At 42.1% G+C, this 16,551-nt stretch overlaps 1 protein-coding gene across 8 annotated transcripts in view; it reads right to left on the bottom strand.

Moving 5' to 3' along the window:
- CALD1 (caldesmon 1) overlaps positions 1 to 16,551 on the bottom strand; it is a 188,303-nt gene that overhangs the window by 22,743 nt on the left and 149,009 nt on the right. For 5 of the 8 annotated variants that reach the window (XM_019825826.3, XM_045052782.1, XM_019825825.3 and 2 more), the window contains 3 exons: positions 13,181 to 14,129; positions 11,821 to 11,895; positions 6,436 to 6,578 (listed from right to left, as the gene is read on the bottom strand). In XM_019825826.3, the coding sequence (XP_019681385.1) occupies positions 6,436 to 6,578; positions 11,821 to 11,895; positions 13,181 to 14,129 (1,167 nt within the window). The remainder of the gene's footprint in view (positions 1 to 6,435; positions 6,579 to 11,820; positions 11,896 to 13,180; positions 14,130 to 16,551) is intronic. The other 3 variants (XM_019825831.3, XM_019825829.3, XM_019825832.3) reach the window with 1 other exon arrangement.

Raw genomic sequence — 16,551 nt, 5'->3', positions numbered from 1 at the left:
AGTGGCTGTGGGGAGTTATTTATGGATATAGAGTTTCAGGTCTGCAAGATGAGAAAGTTCTGGAGATGTTTCACAACACTGTGAGTGTGCTTAACACTACTGACTGGTTAAGATGGTGGGGCGCCTGGGTGGCTCAGTCAGTTAATCGACTCTTGATTTCTGCTCAGGTCATGATGTCACAGTTTGTAAGTTCAAGCTGGGCATCGGGCTCTGTGCTGATGTGCGGGCCTGCTTGCTTGGGATTTTCTCTCTCTTCCTCTCTGCCTCTCCCCTACTAGCACACACTCTCTCTCTCTCCCAATCTCTCAAAATAAACAAAAACATTTAAAAAATGGTTAAGATCGTAAATTTTATGTTACGTGTTTTACCGCAGTTAAAAAAGAATTTTTTTAATGATGAGTGATACAACATGGAAAAAATGGGCAAATATCATTTGTTGTCTTTACCTCAGTGGGCTATTCTTTGAATCCCATGAAATTAACTATTAAATCAATGTTGATTTATGTATCATCATAAAAATTAGTTGTTACTAGGAAGGGAGGTATGTAACACAAAACATTGCTATTAGATTGAGTTCTAAAAGTCTAGGAGTGACCCTAGTAGTCCTCTGCCATAAGTAACTGGTTAATTTGGGTCTGTCTGGAATCCTGGATCTAGACTGGAGACAAGAAAAGACGGCTGGAACTAGGGGAGGCACTGAAATAAAGCTGCTTTATCATCTTTGTCTTGAACTCAACTCTAGCAGCTGATCTCTGGCGGATGGAATTCCCCTTTGCCTCTCGATTGAGAGCTAACCACAGGCTTGTAGGTCGATTCTGACACAGGTGCCCCCAAGAAAGCTCTGAACAACTGCATTACCTATGGCATCAGTTTGTGTGGTCTAACATGACATGACTATTCCTGATCAGGACTTAACATTACTAAATTAGTTCTGATATCGTGTCGTTAGGGTTGTTACTTATGCTGTGTAGACCCTTTTCATATTTATTACCTCATTTAATAGCCACAGTAACTAGGCAGTTGGCAGGTTAGGTTAATACCCCCACTTTACAAGTAAGGAAATGATACGTGAGGGCAGAAAAACAGTCTGCCCAATTTTCGGTAGCAAGTGGTAGGGCCATGACCAGATTCTAGTGTTTCTCTCCCAAGTATACTCTTTTTTCCACTGTACTATAATTATATCTGTTAAATAGGGTTTGTTAGAAAATAAAAAATCAACTGAATTGAATGTGCTGGCCTCTACCTTTTACCTCCTACCCTGAAGACCAGAGGGTCTGTGAGGGATTTAAGTCTCTAGAATTTCTGCAGTCTAGGCCTAACTACCTTCCATGCTTGAGTGGTAGCAATGCTTCATCAGATGGCACAGCATATAAAACAACAAGAAAATGGGTACGTTTTTTGTGAGTTAGAAATAAAATTGAAAGTCAGTTGAAGTTTTCTTTTGGGATTAAGGAGAACCACAGAGATTTCATTGTAGAACTGGGAACATGTTAAGACTAGAGACGGGGCACCTGGGTGGCTCGGTCGGTTAAGCATCTGATTTAGGCTCAGGTCATGAACTTATGGTTTGTGGGTTCGAACCCCACATTGGATTCTCTTCTGTCAGCTCAGAGCCTGCTTCTGATCCTCTGTCCCCCTCTTTCTCTGTCCCTCCCCCACTTGCACTCTCTCTCTCCCTCTCTCTCTCTCTACATAAATAAATAAATAAACAAACATTAAAAAAAGACCAGAGACAGAACACTATCCCAAGTGTCCTTATGTTAAAATTGTACTACAGGGGGCGCCTGGGTGGCTCAGTTGGTTAAGCCTCTGACTTCAGCTCAGGTCATGATCTCACGGTTCTTGAGTTCAAGCCCTGCATTGGGCTCTCTGCTGTCAGGGAGGAACCTGCTTGGGATTCTCTCTCTACCTCTCTCTCTCTCTGCCCCTCCCCCACTCCTACCTCTTTCTCAAAAATAAACATTAAAAACAATAAAATGTTTTTATTTATACGTCAGGACTGGTATTCCTAGTGTTTTCCCACAAATCATGTAAAAAGGAGAGAGATCATTAGCCCCTACCGACTCTGAGATCCTTTGATAAATTTGCTAATAGGGTTATGCCATTGATAATTGTCTCCAAAACATGTTGGTTGTGACAGAGGAACTGCATCAGAGAACCATGTTTCGTGCAAAACTCACGTAAGCTGGATCCTCCGAGCACTTTATTTAGGAGAATTTAGTGCTGTGCTCAAAAGTGTGCCTAGTTACAGAGAGTCCTTACATAAGAGACAAGGACGTAGCTTGCCAGCTACTTAAGTACTCATTAACAGGCAGTGAGGTCATGCTTAACTAGCTCCGAACACAGGGAGCCCATCCCTAACACTTTGTCTAAGGAACAGATGAATTACCACCGTCTGATATCATTTATTCCATGTAGAGAAGGGCTCGGTGTTTCTAGCTATGGAGCAAGAAAAAGAATAAAGCAGAAAATGAGTTCAAGACTACATAATTGCCAATACTGATCTTATGTGTATAACTCCTGTTTTTTGAACCCTGAGGTAGTTCTGAGTATACTCTGTCCTTTCCAACCTTTGCAAGCGGCAGGATGGAAAATCAATATTGTAGATTATAATCAGCATTAAAATTAATACACAACAAAACCAAAAACATCAAAGTGTATTGCATAGAGCAAGGGAAAGCACCATTTCTTGACATGCTCGTTTGGGTTTTAAGAATATACGTAGCTTTGTATTGGGTCATGATGTCAAATTTATTTCTGACTAAGAGTTTAGGTTAAAAAGTTTTAAAATACTGTTCTAGGTTCTTGAGAGTTAAAGATGTACTCTTTTATTTTGAACTCAAACAAAGGTTAGAGGGTCCCTTAAAACCTGATGTTGCTCTTTCAGGGTCTTATAAGTTCCTAGGTCTGTGACTTAGAGAGAAAATCTCCCCCCTGAGTTAATTCCAGGTCTTTCCATCTTCAGAAATGAGTTTGCTCTCTGCGTTCATCATTTAGTTAGTGCACAGGAGTTGGGACCTACAGAACACAAGCCTCTAAAAACTTCTCCAGATTCCACTAGGTGTCGCTCAGTCTTCATTTTGGACAATCAAAATGCCTATCATTAGGGACTGGTTCCATAAATCATGACACGTTGGTCTGGTGGAATACTCTAACATTATTAATTGTAAGCTCATATTCATTGGTACAGAAAAGGTAGCTACGATAAACTGTTACGTATATTGCAAGAATCAATGGAAAACAGAGTTATATATACACACTATACATATTTGTCTATTTTGACTATATAGACATAGAAAATATTTGGAAAAAATGTTACTGGTGTACTTCTATTTTCTGAATGTTCCTAAGTTTTTTTTTAATGTTTTATTTATTTTTAAGACAGAGAGAGACAGAGCATGAGTGGGGGTGGGGCAGAGAGAGAGGGAGACATAGAATCTGAAGCAGGCTCTAGGCTCTGAGCTGTTAGCACAGAGGCTGACGCGGGGCTTGAACTCACGAACTGTGAGATCATGACCTGAGCCGAAGTCGGACGCTCAACCGACTGAGCCACTTGGGTGCCCCTATTTTCTGAATGTTTCATAACGAGGATCTTTTTTCCTATAATTAGACAAAACTTTAGTTACCAAGTTAAAAATAGAAAACAAAACAAATGCTCATTTCGAACTTTCTAGAAAACCTTGGTGTAATCTATTTCTATACATTGCTCATTGAGTTGAGATTTTTTTGTTAATGTCATGTTTCAGAGAAAACAATCTAGTCAAGAAAACAGGAACATCAAAGGGGGCAGTAATTAAATCAAACATGAGCTATGTTCGAACCAGGAGCAAGAGTTTTGTCCATATCACCTCTACTTGGATGTACCAGCATGCCCTCAGCACTAGGGTGCCACTAACATGGAAATTTCTGCCAGAAGTTCTCTCCTCTCTCCTTGGTTCCTTTATATATATATAAAAAAATTTTTTTTCTTTTTTTAAATTTTTTTAACGTTTATTTATTTTTGAGACAGAGAGAGACAGAGCATGGACGGGCGAGGGTCAGAGAGAGAGGGAGACACAGAATCGGAAGCAGGCTCCAGGCTCTGGGCCATCATCAGCCCAGAGCCCGACGCGGGGCTCGAACTCACAGACCGTGAGATCGTGACCTGAGCTGAAGTCGGACGCTTAACTGACTGAGCCACCTAGGCGCCCCCCAAAAATTTTTTTAAATGTTTATTTATTTTTGAGAGAGAGAGAGAGAGAGACAGAGCACGAGCAGGGAAGGGCAGAGAGAGGGAGACACAGAATCCGAAGTAGGCTCCAGGCTCTGAGCTGTCAGCACAGAGCCCGACATGGGCTCGAACTCACAAACAGCGAGATCATGATCTGAGCTGAAGTCCGATGCTTAACCGACTGAGTCACCCAGGCGCCCTCTCCACGGTTCCTTTAGATGTAGGTCTAGATGTACATCAAACCTTTCCCCATGAACATAGCTTGTTTTCAGTTAGGCTAGTGGGCACTCGGCTAATCTAAATAGAGGCTCCTACTTCCTTCCTTAGAAAGCTCCTCACTTCATAAGTAGATACAGCAAAACCTGACATTTAAGCTTCCACTGGCATCAACTTTGAACTGAAACTAAAACGAACCCATGTTGGCAGCTGAACAAAAAAGCATGATACGCTAGCACCTTGTTTCTGTCATTGTTTTCTGCCCAAAGATGGAACACTTAAGACCAGAGTCCCATTTAAGAATTCTCAACACTACACCTATTCTCTTTGAATTCCTAGCTCTCTGGATTTCCACACAATGGGCGTGTTAATTATTAATCTGAGCTCTGACTAAAGCTGGTTGGCAAGTTTACTAATTGTTAACCAAGCTTCTATCTGCTGACAGATTTTTAAAAAAACATTACTTTTCTTTAAAAAAATATACTCATGCCCACAAAGCAGATTTTAAACTATCAAATAATAAGACAGTAATATTGTTAGACAATATTCATGGGATACTTTGCACGAACCTGACACTCTTCTATAGGGCTTTGAAATATTCAACTACTGGCACTTCAGCAAGCTTTGGACTCAGCTTACTCGCCTGAGTCAACTTGATTCTAGATTTTCTATGAATTCTAAATAAACTCCTAATTTTCTACTGAGATCTACTTTCTTGCCAATCTCAAGTAACATCTATAGGTTCTACACATCCTAGTCCTACACAGTTTACTTAGGCTGTTTATGCACACATATTCTTCTGTAGGCTCTCCCTTGGATAAAGTGACTACCTTTCTGCTCAAATTTGTATGTAGAAAAGTTATTTGGGGGCAGTTATAGTCCCCCATTTTAGCCTGCTCAGAGGGGCAAAGCCCTACCAGCTCTGCTCGCTTCTGAATGCTGCAAAGGCCTTGGTGTAAGGAATATGTCCAGCTTCTACACAATACTTGCTTGGGGACTTTCTTATTTAAAGTGTTCAGAAAAACAGGGTCTACAGGTAAGACTGATGCCAAAGAACAATCCCAGGGGAATCCATGTTTCAGGGACCCAAGACTCTTCTAGAACATTGGGAACAGAAGCCAGTGACATTAATAGAGGTAGGAATTTGGCACAAGCGGTTGGAGGGGGTGTAGGTGTAGGAGTGGGGCACACAGAATCATGTAGCCAAGGTGTCCATGGCAGATTTCTATAACATAAGTCCATCTACAAAACTGGCAGGGAGCTCTCAGTATTCGATGTATCTAGAAGTAAGGATTTACCTGCACGTACCTGTCTGTCTGTCCTAAAACCAATTGTCCAGGTATTCAACATGATGGGGGGGTGGGGGGGGGGAAGAAGGGGAAAGTGAAGTTATGCAAGAGGGTTTTCCAAAGGGTATTAAATGGAACATGAGTCCTGTGCCCTATGCCTCCCTCTTTGAGATTCCCAATACAAATTAACATCAAACGCTCTCAGAGTCCTGCGGTAAAGAGATCTGATTAATTTAGTTGAACCTAACATTTCCCAAGTATTTCGCCAAAGGACAATCTCAGTTTTAAGCAACATTTATTTAAAATCTTTAAAAAAAAAAAAGCATTCTTGAAAATGGTACTGACAAGGGTCTCTTATGAAACTGGCTGGGCCATAGAAAGAACCAATGACATTAGCCCCAGTCATAATGTTTTCTAATAAGCTGAGCTTATATAGCATATTAAGTGAGGGAACAGAAACATGGATACTAAGCATGATCTGTCCTGCTAAATAATGGGAAAAGCAGATTAAACCTTGTGTGAGCAATGACTACTGGTCTTCTGTTAGTGATTGATAGCCTGACCTGCTGACTGAGTATCTCTAAGACAATGGCCAATGACTTCACAACAGAAATATGTTGTCTGTTTAGCACGTTTCTGTCTGGAGGCACAGGATAGGGAGACTACTATTTTTTCTTCACATGTGAACACAGTCATTGTTAAGTAGTCTCTGTTTCTTACCTGAAAGTGTTCTCGGTGTGTTTCAGTTTGTGGGTCATGAATTCTCCATTCTGTGACTTCACTTCTGTAAATCCCTTCTTCCCATCCAAGAAACTCTTCACTTCTTTGGGCTCTTTGTCCTTTTTAATCTTCTCATCTTTGATCTAGCCAACAGTACATATCAGGAAGAAACACAGTGATAAAAACCGTATTAGTTTGGGTGGGTATCACCAAATAAGACCCAGAATTACTAGGAAGCCAGAAAACTCAGAAGTAAAACAAACCACTGGAGAATGATGTGGTACAGCTAGGGTCAGAGGAAATTCTTAGAGTGTGAGCTATGGTCCTCCAGCCTCTGCGCAAAGACCTTGACCACAATTTAAGGAAGTCAAGATCATCCCTGATTTCACTAGGGTTTTGTTTTCAAGAGCAGTGGAGGTGTTGCTGTTTGGAAACAATTATGTTCTGGGAATGCTGTGTAAGAGTAGTTGTTCGTAGTTCTCATTGAAAAGGGTGATCATTAGTGTGGTATTGATGGGAGAACGTCTAGGTTGGCTGAACTGGTTTTTTCTTGGATGAAGAGTGTGCCTTTGAAAAAGACACAAATGTGTTGAAGAAGAAAAAAGACGAAACCTACCAAGTCAGCCAGATCTGCCAAGCCAATGTTAGCAGATTGCTGAGGAAGCTCACCCTTGTAATAAAATGAGTAAGTAGGGTCCCGAGGATAGAAGACAAATTACCCTACCTTTAGTGGGATGGCTCAGAGACCCATGGGCCATGTCTGTAGTCATCTAAACCACTACAGTTCAAATGGAATAGGAAAAACTTCAGGGTTTACCTTGACTTCCATTGAAGGTAATAGTTTAGTCTCCAGAAGTGGTTTTGTGATTGTTGGAGAGACAGAGGAAGGTGTTACATGGACGGCAGGTGTTCACTTTAATTTTTTGTGAGTTTTGTGTTATAAGTTCCTCGTGGTAAATGAGACACATTACATCAAAGTAAAATGAATTTACATAGCTTGCTGAGAGCTTAGATTACTTGTATCAGCTCATCCATTCTTAAAGGATGAGTGTGAAAACAGGGGAGGTTCATTATTGCTGTTTTCAAGACAACCAATGACAAAACACTAACGTTCTAGAGCAAGCAACAGAGGAAGGATAGGCATAAGAACTTAGGCCTTCAGGTGCTGTCCAGAATGGCCTCCTGATCACTCACCTCTTTCCAGCTATTCCTCAGATACTCTCTGAACACTTATTTCTAAAGTACATGTTTTACTAAGCATAGCACTTTTTTTTTTTCTGTTTACTGATGAGCCTTGCGTAGTCCTTTGCCTGACTGCCTTCTTTGGATGTTGTATGATTAAATTACCACAGATAGACTATTCACTGCCATGTTGCCCTAATTAGTTAAGACTTAAATCTTTCTCCAAGAGGGATATACCTAGGCTATCCCTTGGACATGCTGAAAAAGAAGGCTGTTGCTCTGCCACTCTCTCTGAGAGCTCTGTCCGGAAGTCAGTAATTGAGTTTTGTTCCAGTGCTATCAACAGACTAGCTAAAATTAAGTCACCTAATTTTCTCTGGGCTGTTGGCTCCATATACATAAGAGAGGTTGGATCAGAGGATTCCTTCCTGATCCTTCACCCTCTCATTTCCCTCTTGACTCCTGATTTGTTGTGAGAGGCTACAGAGAAGAGAGGGAAGCTCTGACCTGTCCTGCAGCTTGACCGCAGCTCTCTGGTGGCTGTTCTCACCCAATAAGAAATCAATGTCATTGACAGGCAGGAATAGGCAATGCCTGTTCTCATCTTGAGCTACCATTGCTGGATATTGCCCTAGATACCAGGGACTGAAGTTTGTATCCTGGTTAAGAAGTATCTGGGGGGGGGGGGGCGCCTGGGTGGCTCAGTCGGTTGAGTGTCCGACTTTGGCTCAGGTCATGATCTCACGGTCCGTGAGTTCGAGCCCCGCGTCGGGCTCTGTGCTGGCTGCTCAGAACCAGGAGCCTGTTTCAGATTCTGTGTCTCCCTCTCTCTGACCCTCCCCTGTTCATGCTCTGTCTCTCTCTGTCTCAAAAATAAATTAAAAAACATTAAAAAAAAAAAAGAAGTATCTGGGGATACAAATTTGGGAGCTAAAGGGTGTCCCATTTCAGGGGACCCACGAAACACACTCTGAGTCAAATCTCATGGTTTGTGGAGCAGTGTGCAAGGCAAAATGCCCTTTAACTCATTTCTCTTATTTTGGAATCAAGAGATAATTCCATTCTCCCCAAATGCATTACCTGATTTGTTGACCAAAAAGGTGTATAAAATAGGTTTGTAAAACAATACATGTCTAAAGAGAAGAAAAATACCTCCCCCTGCCTCTTTTGCAAGCTCTGCCTTTATTGGCAAAGGTTATAGGGGGTGGTGTGCTTATAGTCTCTTTGGAAGACTTTCTTAGGAAAATTCCCAGTGAAATGATGATTTGGGATTGCAAATTATTTTCTCTTTCTGGGAAATAAATAAATAAACAAATAAGTAAATTCATTCCATAGTGCCTAAGGAGCATAGTGGATTGGATTCAATTGCAGATTCAACCTAAACTCATGAGATTCTGAGGGAAAAGCATTTGATCTTCTAGGTCAGAAGGTAACCGTGAAGAAAATCTGGGGATGGGTTCATAGGTAGCTGAGTACTCTGAAGAGTTAATGTGCTTCACATTCAGATAATATTAGCATATGAAAGGCTCTGGTCAAATGTGACATTTGGATGAAATTCTGGATATTGGGGGTATCCAAAGGGATAACACACAGGTGTAGGTGGGTGGAGGTGAGAATTCAACTGACATGCCCTCGTGCTAGAGAGACACTCAAAAGGTCAAGTGATCAAGGCAAGAAGACTGAGCTGTCAGCCTCTGTAGAATGGTGCTTTGCATTATTTGATTTCAGAAGACTGACAAGAATTCATCCAAGTTATGGTATTTCAAATCAGGTCCAGCACATTTTTGTTAGACTCAGAAGCCTCAATTCCTGTTTTGGGTCCAATGTCTGTCACATGGATGTCTTTGCTACTGAGGGTTTGGTTTGTGAACGACATACACAGACCTTACCAGTAAGCTTGGACTCCATCCCAGACCTACCGAGTCAGATTCTGCATTTCATAAGATTCCAGGGATTTGTATGCACACCTATGTTTGGGGAACTTTGGTGTATGACAGGAATATCGGTTTCAATATCATATGAACAACTCTGCTGTAAGCTGGTTTTCTGTTAGAGGCCAGGAAAAGAACAAAAAAAACAAAAAAAAAGGAAAAAAAAAAAGAAAAGAGCTCCGGGGTGAAGAACTAAAAAGAGGCATTTTATAGTTGGAGAGGAGAAAAAGAAAGCTAAGCTAACGTTTCAAGGCTGGTGATGTTCTGTGATCCATCACCACAAATAACTAAAACTGTAGGGCTGCAGGGGTAGAAAGACAGTTTTTTCTAAGGTACTGGAGTGACTTCTGGAAATGTTTTCTCTAAGAAGTCTCATGTGATATTTGTGTTTACCCACATAGCTCTCCTTGAAAGGACATTTTTTTATTTTGTTTTTTTTTTTTTAACAAAAGGAAAAAAAAAGGAGGAGGGTGTTTGAAATGGCTAAATCATGTAAAATAGAATTCAAAGTTGTTTACATAAAGTAACCACGCAACTAGTCATTCAACCAGTGACTTACGTGTGCATTGTTAAAGCAGGAATGCCAGATTTTTTTTTTTTTTTGAGCCTGGGTTGAGTGGCTAATCTGGCCTTGTGTAAAAAAAGAGGCCAAAAGTTTTGGGACTCTAGAATGGGGTGTAGCACAAACTGAGAAAGGGGCAGGTCTGAGATGGTTATACTGCTGACATTATTGGACTGGGGTTTTCTCTGGACAGAGGCAGAGGGATGATTTGGGTGGCCACTCGTGAATCCTTTCTTGCTCACAGGCACAACATACAGACACAGAATGTTCTGGTGATTAAAAACAAATCACATCTTAGTAAAGCGAATTACATTTTAAATACAGAATCCACACAGCGCCCTTCCAGCTTCTCCTCCCCCACACAGACTTAATCGCTGAATTCTGACTTTATGCCCTCTTCCTTCTGTGAAGATATTCCCCACAAAACACCAGCTCGCCAGAGGAGCCCACGTGGCCCATTTCTGTTTTAAGTTTCAAGTAACTTTCACTTTTTTTGTTTTTAGATGAATCTGTAGGTGTTGTTCTGCCAGAAAATGAGAACAGCGCTTCCCACCATATTCAACCATTTCCTTAGCTGCCTCATTGGAGCCAAATTCAGCTTCCTAGTTCTTAGCATTTCTGCTTCCACCTTCCTTTAGATGGGCGGGTTCATGCATTCAGTTTTTACTCCCAAGCCACTACGAGGTCTATGAGAAACAGGAAGGTACACACATCTTAACCCAAATAAATATAACATGACCTAGGGGTTCTTATATGTTCTGTGAGTCTTATGAAAAAAAGCATTTAAGCAAATAACCACCTCTCATGTAATTTTCTAAATATGGGTTTTTCTGCTTCTTGATAGATGTCATAATGGGCAGAGAAGTACAGCAAGAGTCCATTGGAGCTGGCCCTCTAGAGTGACAGCTCAGTTCCATGGGCAAAGAAATTCAAATCTTCCTCCCCTTGATGATTTCCTTCTACCACGTTTAAGTACTTTGAACTTACTAGATGCTGTCACAATTTTTAGGATTACTTGGGGCTAACATAAACACAATGGTTAAGACGAGGTCAGGCTTTCTGATGTGGCGTTTTGATTCTGCCGGGGGTAAGGACATCCTCTGTGCGGCAGCCTCTGCTCCACTGACTCGTTTACTTACCTACAGTCAAACACCCTGGCACCAGCTCCTGTGTGTGCCTCAGAAATGCAATGCAGAACATTTTGCCAGACTTTTCTTTTGAAAACCAAATACCACCTTCAGTGCATCAAATGTGTTAACTGAGACGTGGGGGGGTGTTTTTCCTTTGGAAAGTTAAATCATTAATCGAAGCCAGTTGGAAATATTCCATAATTGAAATGAAAGTAGGATGGTTCAAGGAGAAAACAATACACATAGAGGTGGAGAAAGTGGGAAAAACTGATCAGAGCAGTGTTTTTCAAGCTTTCTGTGACTCACAGGAAGAAGGACAATTTAAATCATGATGTAATACTGCTTAGAATGCCCTCTGATATCTTCTGTTTGATTTCATTTTTTTAAAATGCCCATTGACACATTCAATTACTTTTGAGATGTTCGAAGTTGATGTTACCATTCAATGAATCATGAAGTCAAGCCATAGCTTGAAAAACACTGGATCACAGGTTATAGTTTTGAGATCAGCAGACATGAAATGTCATGCAACACTGCTCTCGGTTGCTTCATGATTAGGTGATTTGTCAATAATATTTACCTCTTTTTTGAAGGTAGGCTTGTCTTCTTGGGACTTTTCTCTTTTAGCTTGTGCTTTGGCCCCCTTTTCTTCTTCCTTTTTATGTTCAAGAGTGGCAAGGTCACTCGTTTAAAAGAAGCCCTTTCTGGCTTACAAGAGTGAGAGGGTGCTCAGGTCACTTTGCTCGTGCCTTGCAATTTTGCTGACTCAGTGCTCACATAACCCTTGGTGTCAGTGATTCTAAACAGCAACGTGGGATGGTTTCTTTCCACCAAAGTTTTTTCTCGTGTGCCTGCCAGTGTGCGCCCTGGACTCTAGCGTGACCTGGTGGTCCTTATGCGTGTTTACAAACCTCGTGTGTGGTTTGGTGCATCTCGTTTCTGATTGTCCCAAATGTAGCTGTGGTCACGAGCCCCGTGTGATGAGCAGGAGTGAAAGACAACTTGAGCACCATGCAGACTTAGTGATGGGAGTTCTCTCTGCAGAGGTGAATGTGCAAGCATCTCTTTTTTCTTTCTTTTGTGTGCGTGTGTGGTAGGGGTAGGCGGGGATGCAGGTGGTGGTTAGGTACAGTGCTTTCAATGCAGGCTTGCAGACAGAAAAACATCTTTCACGGTTTGCAAACATTCCCCTCGCCCCCCTTTCCACCCTTCTCAGACGACGTGAATTTATTTGTGTCATCCAGATGGCAAAAGCAGTAAAATGTATGCCCTTAATTACCAGTCAGTTATACACTGATACCACCCCAGATGAATGGCTTTCTGCAAGTCCACATTAAGTTCAGGTCTACATGATGGCAAATCATGGTTTTGACATATTTTTAATGAAAGTTCCAAATTGGCTCCTTTCCCTCCTTCACTGCCAGCTGATTTCAAGGGGGTTATTTTTGCCTTCTCAAGATGAAATTTCTGACCGTGATTCTTTATGTCACCTTTCCCACCCCAATTTTTAAAATATAATTTTTAATTAAATGCCAAACACGTGGGTATGGGGAGGAGTTATGGTCCTCTTGCCTCATGTAGACCTATGGAGAGAGGTAAGTTGTTAATAGGAATGAATTTAGATGCAGGTGCAGAATTAGAAGTCAACACAGCACCGCCACATTTATCATCTTTGGGTTAGTTCATTTTTCTGGTATTTGCAACTAGCAAGCACAGAGCAATTAATTTCTCTCTGGCTGGTAAATTTGGTTGATTGAATATTTAACCATCGATCAATTGCTTTGTGCTCACCTATTGCTATGGCCGAAAAAAATGAACGGCTTGCCAAACGGGCAAGCACGCGGGGCTGCAGGAACGTGCCTCGGTCCCAAGTCTGATGTGCATTACATTTCTCGTAAGCCACAGGCATCACACGTTTGGTGCAAAATGTTTTACTGTACCTGTTTCTTTTGGACAGCTGTCTGAAGTTTATCTTCTTGTACTTTCTTTTCATTTACCCGTTTCCCTTCTATTTTCTCGTCTACCTTTTCCCCTTTCTGCTTTTTCTCTTGCATTTCTCTTCTGTTCTCTTCTAGCTGCTGGCGTTTTTGCTCTTCTAGCTTAGCTTTCTGTTCTTCCTCCGCCTTTGCCCGCTGCCTCTCCTCCTCCGCTCTTCTCTCTTCCTCCTTAGCCCTCTCCCTCTCGGCCGCCTCCCTCCTTTCTCTCTCTTGGGCAGCTGCTCTTTCTTCTGCTTCAATTCTTGCTTTCTCCTCCGCTACCCTTTGCTCTTCCTCAGCTTTCATTCTTTCTCTTTCTTCTGCTTCCAGCCTGGCCCTCTCTGCCTCGGCTCTCTCCTTTTCTTCCCTCTCCCTCCTTTCACGATGGGCGGCCTCTTCTGACCCCTGCTCCCCCTCCCCCTCCGTTTGAGGCTCTTCTGCACTGGTCTGCCCAGTTGTCAACGGCATTGCCGAGGTTTCTGTTGTTCTGTCTTCTACCGGCCCCTCTACCTGATTTTCTTCAGGGCTCCCCTGCTTTGGCTTCTCTTCCTCCTCTTCCTCCTTTTCCTTTTCTTCCTTCTTTTTCTCCTCAGTGTCCCTCCAGTCATTCTTCTGATAGGACTTTGTGACTATTTCTGTCTCCTCTAGCTCGTATCTTTCTTGGCGACGGTCACTTCTTTCTTCCTTCTCCGCGGCTTCGTTTTCGGCGGTGTTGTTCTGCGTTCTTCTGCTCGGTAGCGACAAGCCTGCGTCTGTGATGGTTGGGTCGAACTCCTTCTGCCGTTCCAGTGCTTCCTGAAGGCGTTTTTGGCGTCTTTCCTCCCGCCGAGCCAGGCGCTCCAGGAACGCGGCCTCGTCATCACCCTCCACCTGGGTGTTTGAGGTGGTTGTCTTGACCTCCTCATCGGCCACACTGTACAAGAGAAACAAGACAGCTTGGGTCAGCTGGTCAGCTGGATTCTCGTAGCCTGACCCACAACGGAACAGATGCTCGTGGTAACAGGTGCGCGCGCACCCAGGATATCCCTTCAGATAGTATCATAACAGTACGTGCCTGCCGGGCTTTCAGCGGACAGCACGTGAGTGCCTTTGCCCTTAGTCCTTCTCTGGCCACTGGAGTCTACTCTACTATGCCAGCCGTCAAGTGAAAATGGATGAGCATTAGTGTATAAATACCTCGGCTCCCTCACCTCTTGAGTTGAATAACTGTGAGGTGCCTTGTTGCACGGGATCTCTGAGTCTCCCAGGGGAGTTGAGCTCCAGATCCCAGCAGTGGTAACCTGCTTGGCAATGAAACCTTTATTTGGTTGCTTTTCCTTCCCTGTTTCACTTTCCCACACTGCCGCCAGTTTCCTGGCGATCATTTCACAAATGAACTGCCTGTGTTTAAATCTTTTTGCTCCAGAATCTGCTTCCTGGACAACTCAAACTAAGACAAGGACCAAACTGAGAAATAGAGGGAATTCTTGTAGTATCACATAGTATTTCCACATATTACCAAGTCATCTAGAATTCTTGAGCTGGATCTGTGGGGCATAAGGCATTTGGAAAGGAAGCAGGTGTACCTTACAGTGTGGGGATGCTACACTAATGCCAGTGACCCCCATGGTAGGGACATCTAACCGTCCACCACAATTCATGCTCCTCCTTTCACTGTCACGGGGAGGTGACTACCAGTCAAGGATTATATTTCTTGCCCTCCACTCTTCCTTGCATCTAGGTGGAACCATGTGACCAGTAATTTCCAATTGAGTGTGAGCATAAGTGATATGTCTAGACCAAGACTATTAAGCAGCAGAACCACATCCTCTCCCATCTCTGTCGGATGACTTGATCAGAAAACCTCAAAGCCCCAGGAGTAGACAGAATCACAAAAGGAAAGCTAGTTGGTGATCAGTTCTATTTACTACTCAGAAAAAAACCCACATTGGACTCATTTATGTTGCTGCATTAAATTGATAAAATTTGGGGCTCATTGTTATGGTGGCTGATATTACCCTAATACATACACCATCTAAATTCTTTGTCAAGATTTCCACGAACAAAGGGTCTCTTGCCCTTCTTCTCTATAGTTGATAAAAAATAGTTACATTTGATGTTTTCTAAAAAAGAAAAGAAAATCTCAAAAAACCAGACTGTACCGGATCCATCACCGCACTCATTGTTACAGTTCAAGCCAGGGCTGTTGGTCTCCACTGGCAGGAAACAGCCAGTTATGTGATATCAGAAATTGTGACCAGAGTTGGAAGAGTATGTCTTGCCATGTTTAGAAACTCCATTAAATTTCATGGTTCATACTGAACTGGGCCCTTCTGAAGTTCAAGTCCACTTAATTTTGAAAAAAAAACAAAACACATTTCACATTTAACAGTAAGAAATGGCAGAGTAAAGGCTGGATTTTAAACTTTCTTGGCTTTAACCACTGCTGTAGGACACTGTCTACATGAATTACACATATATGCATTAAATTTCCCTAAAAATACAAACAGTTTAGAATTTAAGGGGAAAATCTACATGTAAGGAACTTTGGATCAACTGAATTCAAATGATTTTTAAAAGGTACTGCAAATTCCGAAGTGTCAGCTAGATGAAAGTACTCTTGAATTAAGAGACGAACAGATTCTACTGGATCTTTCTTTGCCTATTTGCAAATCACAACAGCGACCGTCAGTAGAAGTTAAGTACCACTCAGGGTTGCTCAGCCCCAAGGAGAACACTAATTCTTCTTGTGGATAATTAATATGTCAGAGATGAATGATAGGTTCTCAGACCTGGATGTACTTTAACGAAAAAGAAGGATTTGTGAATCGATCAACAGCATGAAATAACTACTACTAGTAAATGAAGCCCAAGTAGAAGCAAGATTTTAAAAGCAAGAACACGACTAGTAACTAGTAACTTTTAAGCCACTGCTGATCACTCACTAATAACCAGATTCAGGAAGGGGCCTCAAAATGCCATTTAAAAACTTTTTCTCTCCCTTCCCCTTCAGTTTGAGGATAGAAAAGGCAGCGATGACTATGTAGGCCTCCTCTGTAAAGCTCTGATACCATTTTCCTGATAATAGTCAAAATTAGGGGCTTATCGTATGCAAGGCACTGTGTGTTTTATGTGTATTATAATCTCACTTAAATTTAACAACATTCCTAAGAGAAAGGTATGATTTTCATTTCTGTTTAACAGGGAAAGGCCAAGGTGGAATTCAGAGCCAGGCAGCAAACATACCCACAACCCCTTTGTTGTATTTCCTCCCTAATTAGGAGCTTCTTACCAAGAAACAAGGTCTCTGCCTCTCCACCTAACCGGTAGGTTTCCTTATTGAATCCATTCTGCTT

The sequence above is a fragment of the Felis catus genome, chromosome A2, assembly GCF_018350175.1.
Source record: "Felis catus isolate Fca126 chromosome A2, F.catus_Fca126_mat1.0, whole genome shotgun sequence".
In the NCBI taxonomy this organism is placed as follows: domain Eukaryota; kingdom Metazoa; phylum Chordata; class Mammalia; order Carnivora; family Felidae; genus Felis; species Felis catus.
Note: the sequence above shows the minus strand (reverse complement) of the source record. Positions and strands in the feature narration are given on the sequence as shown.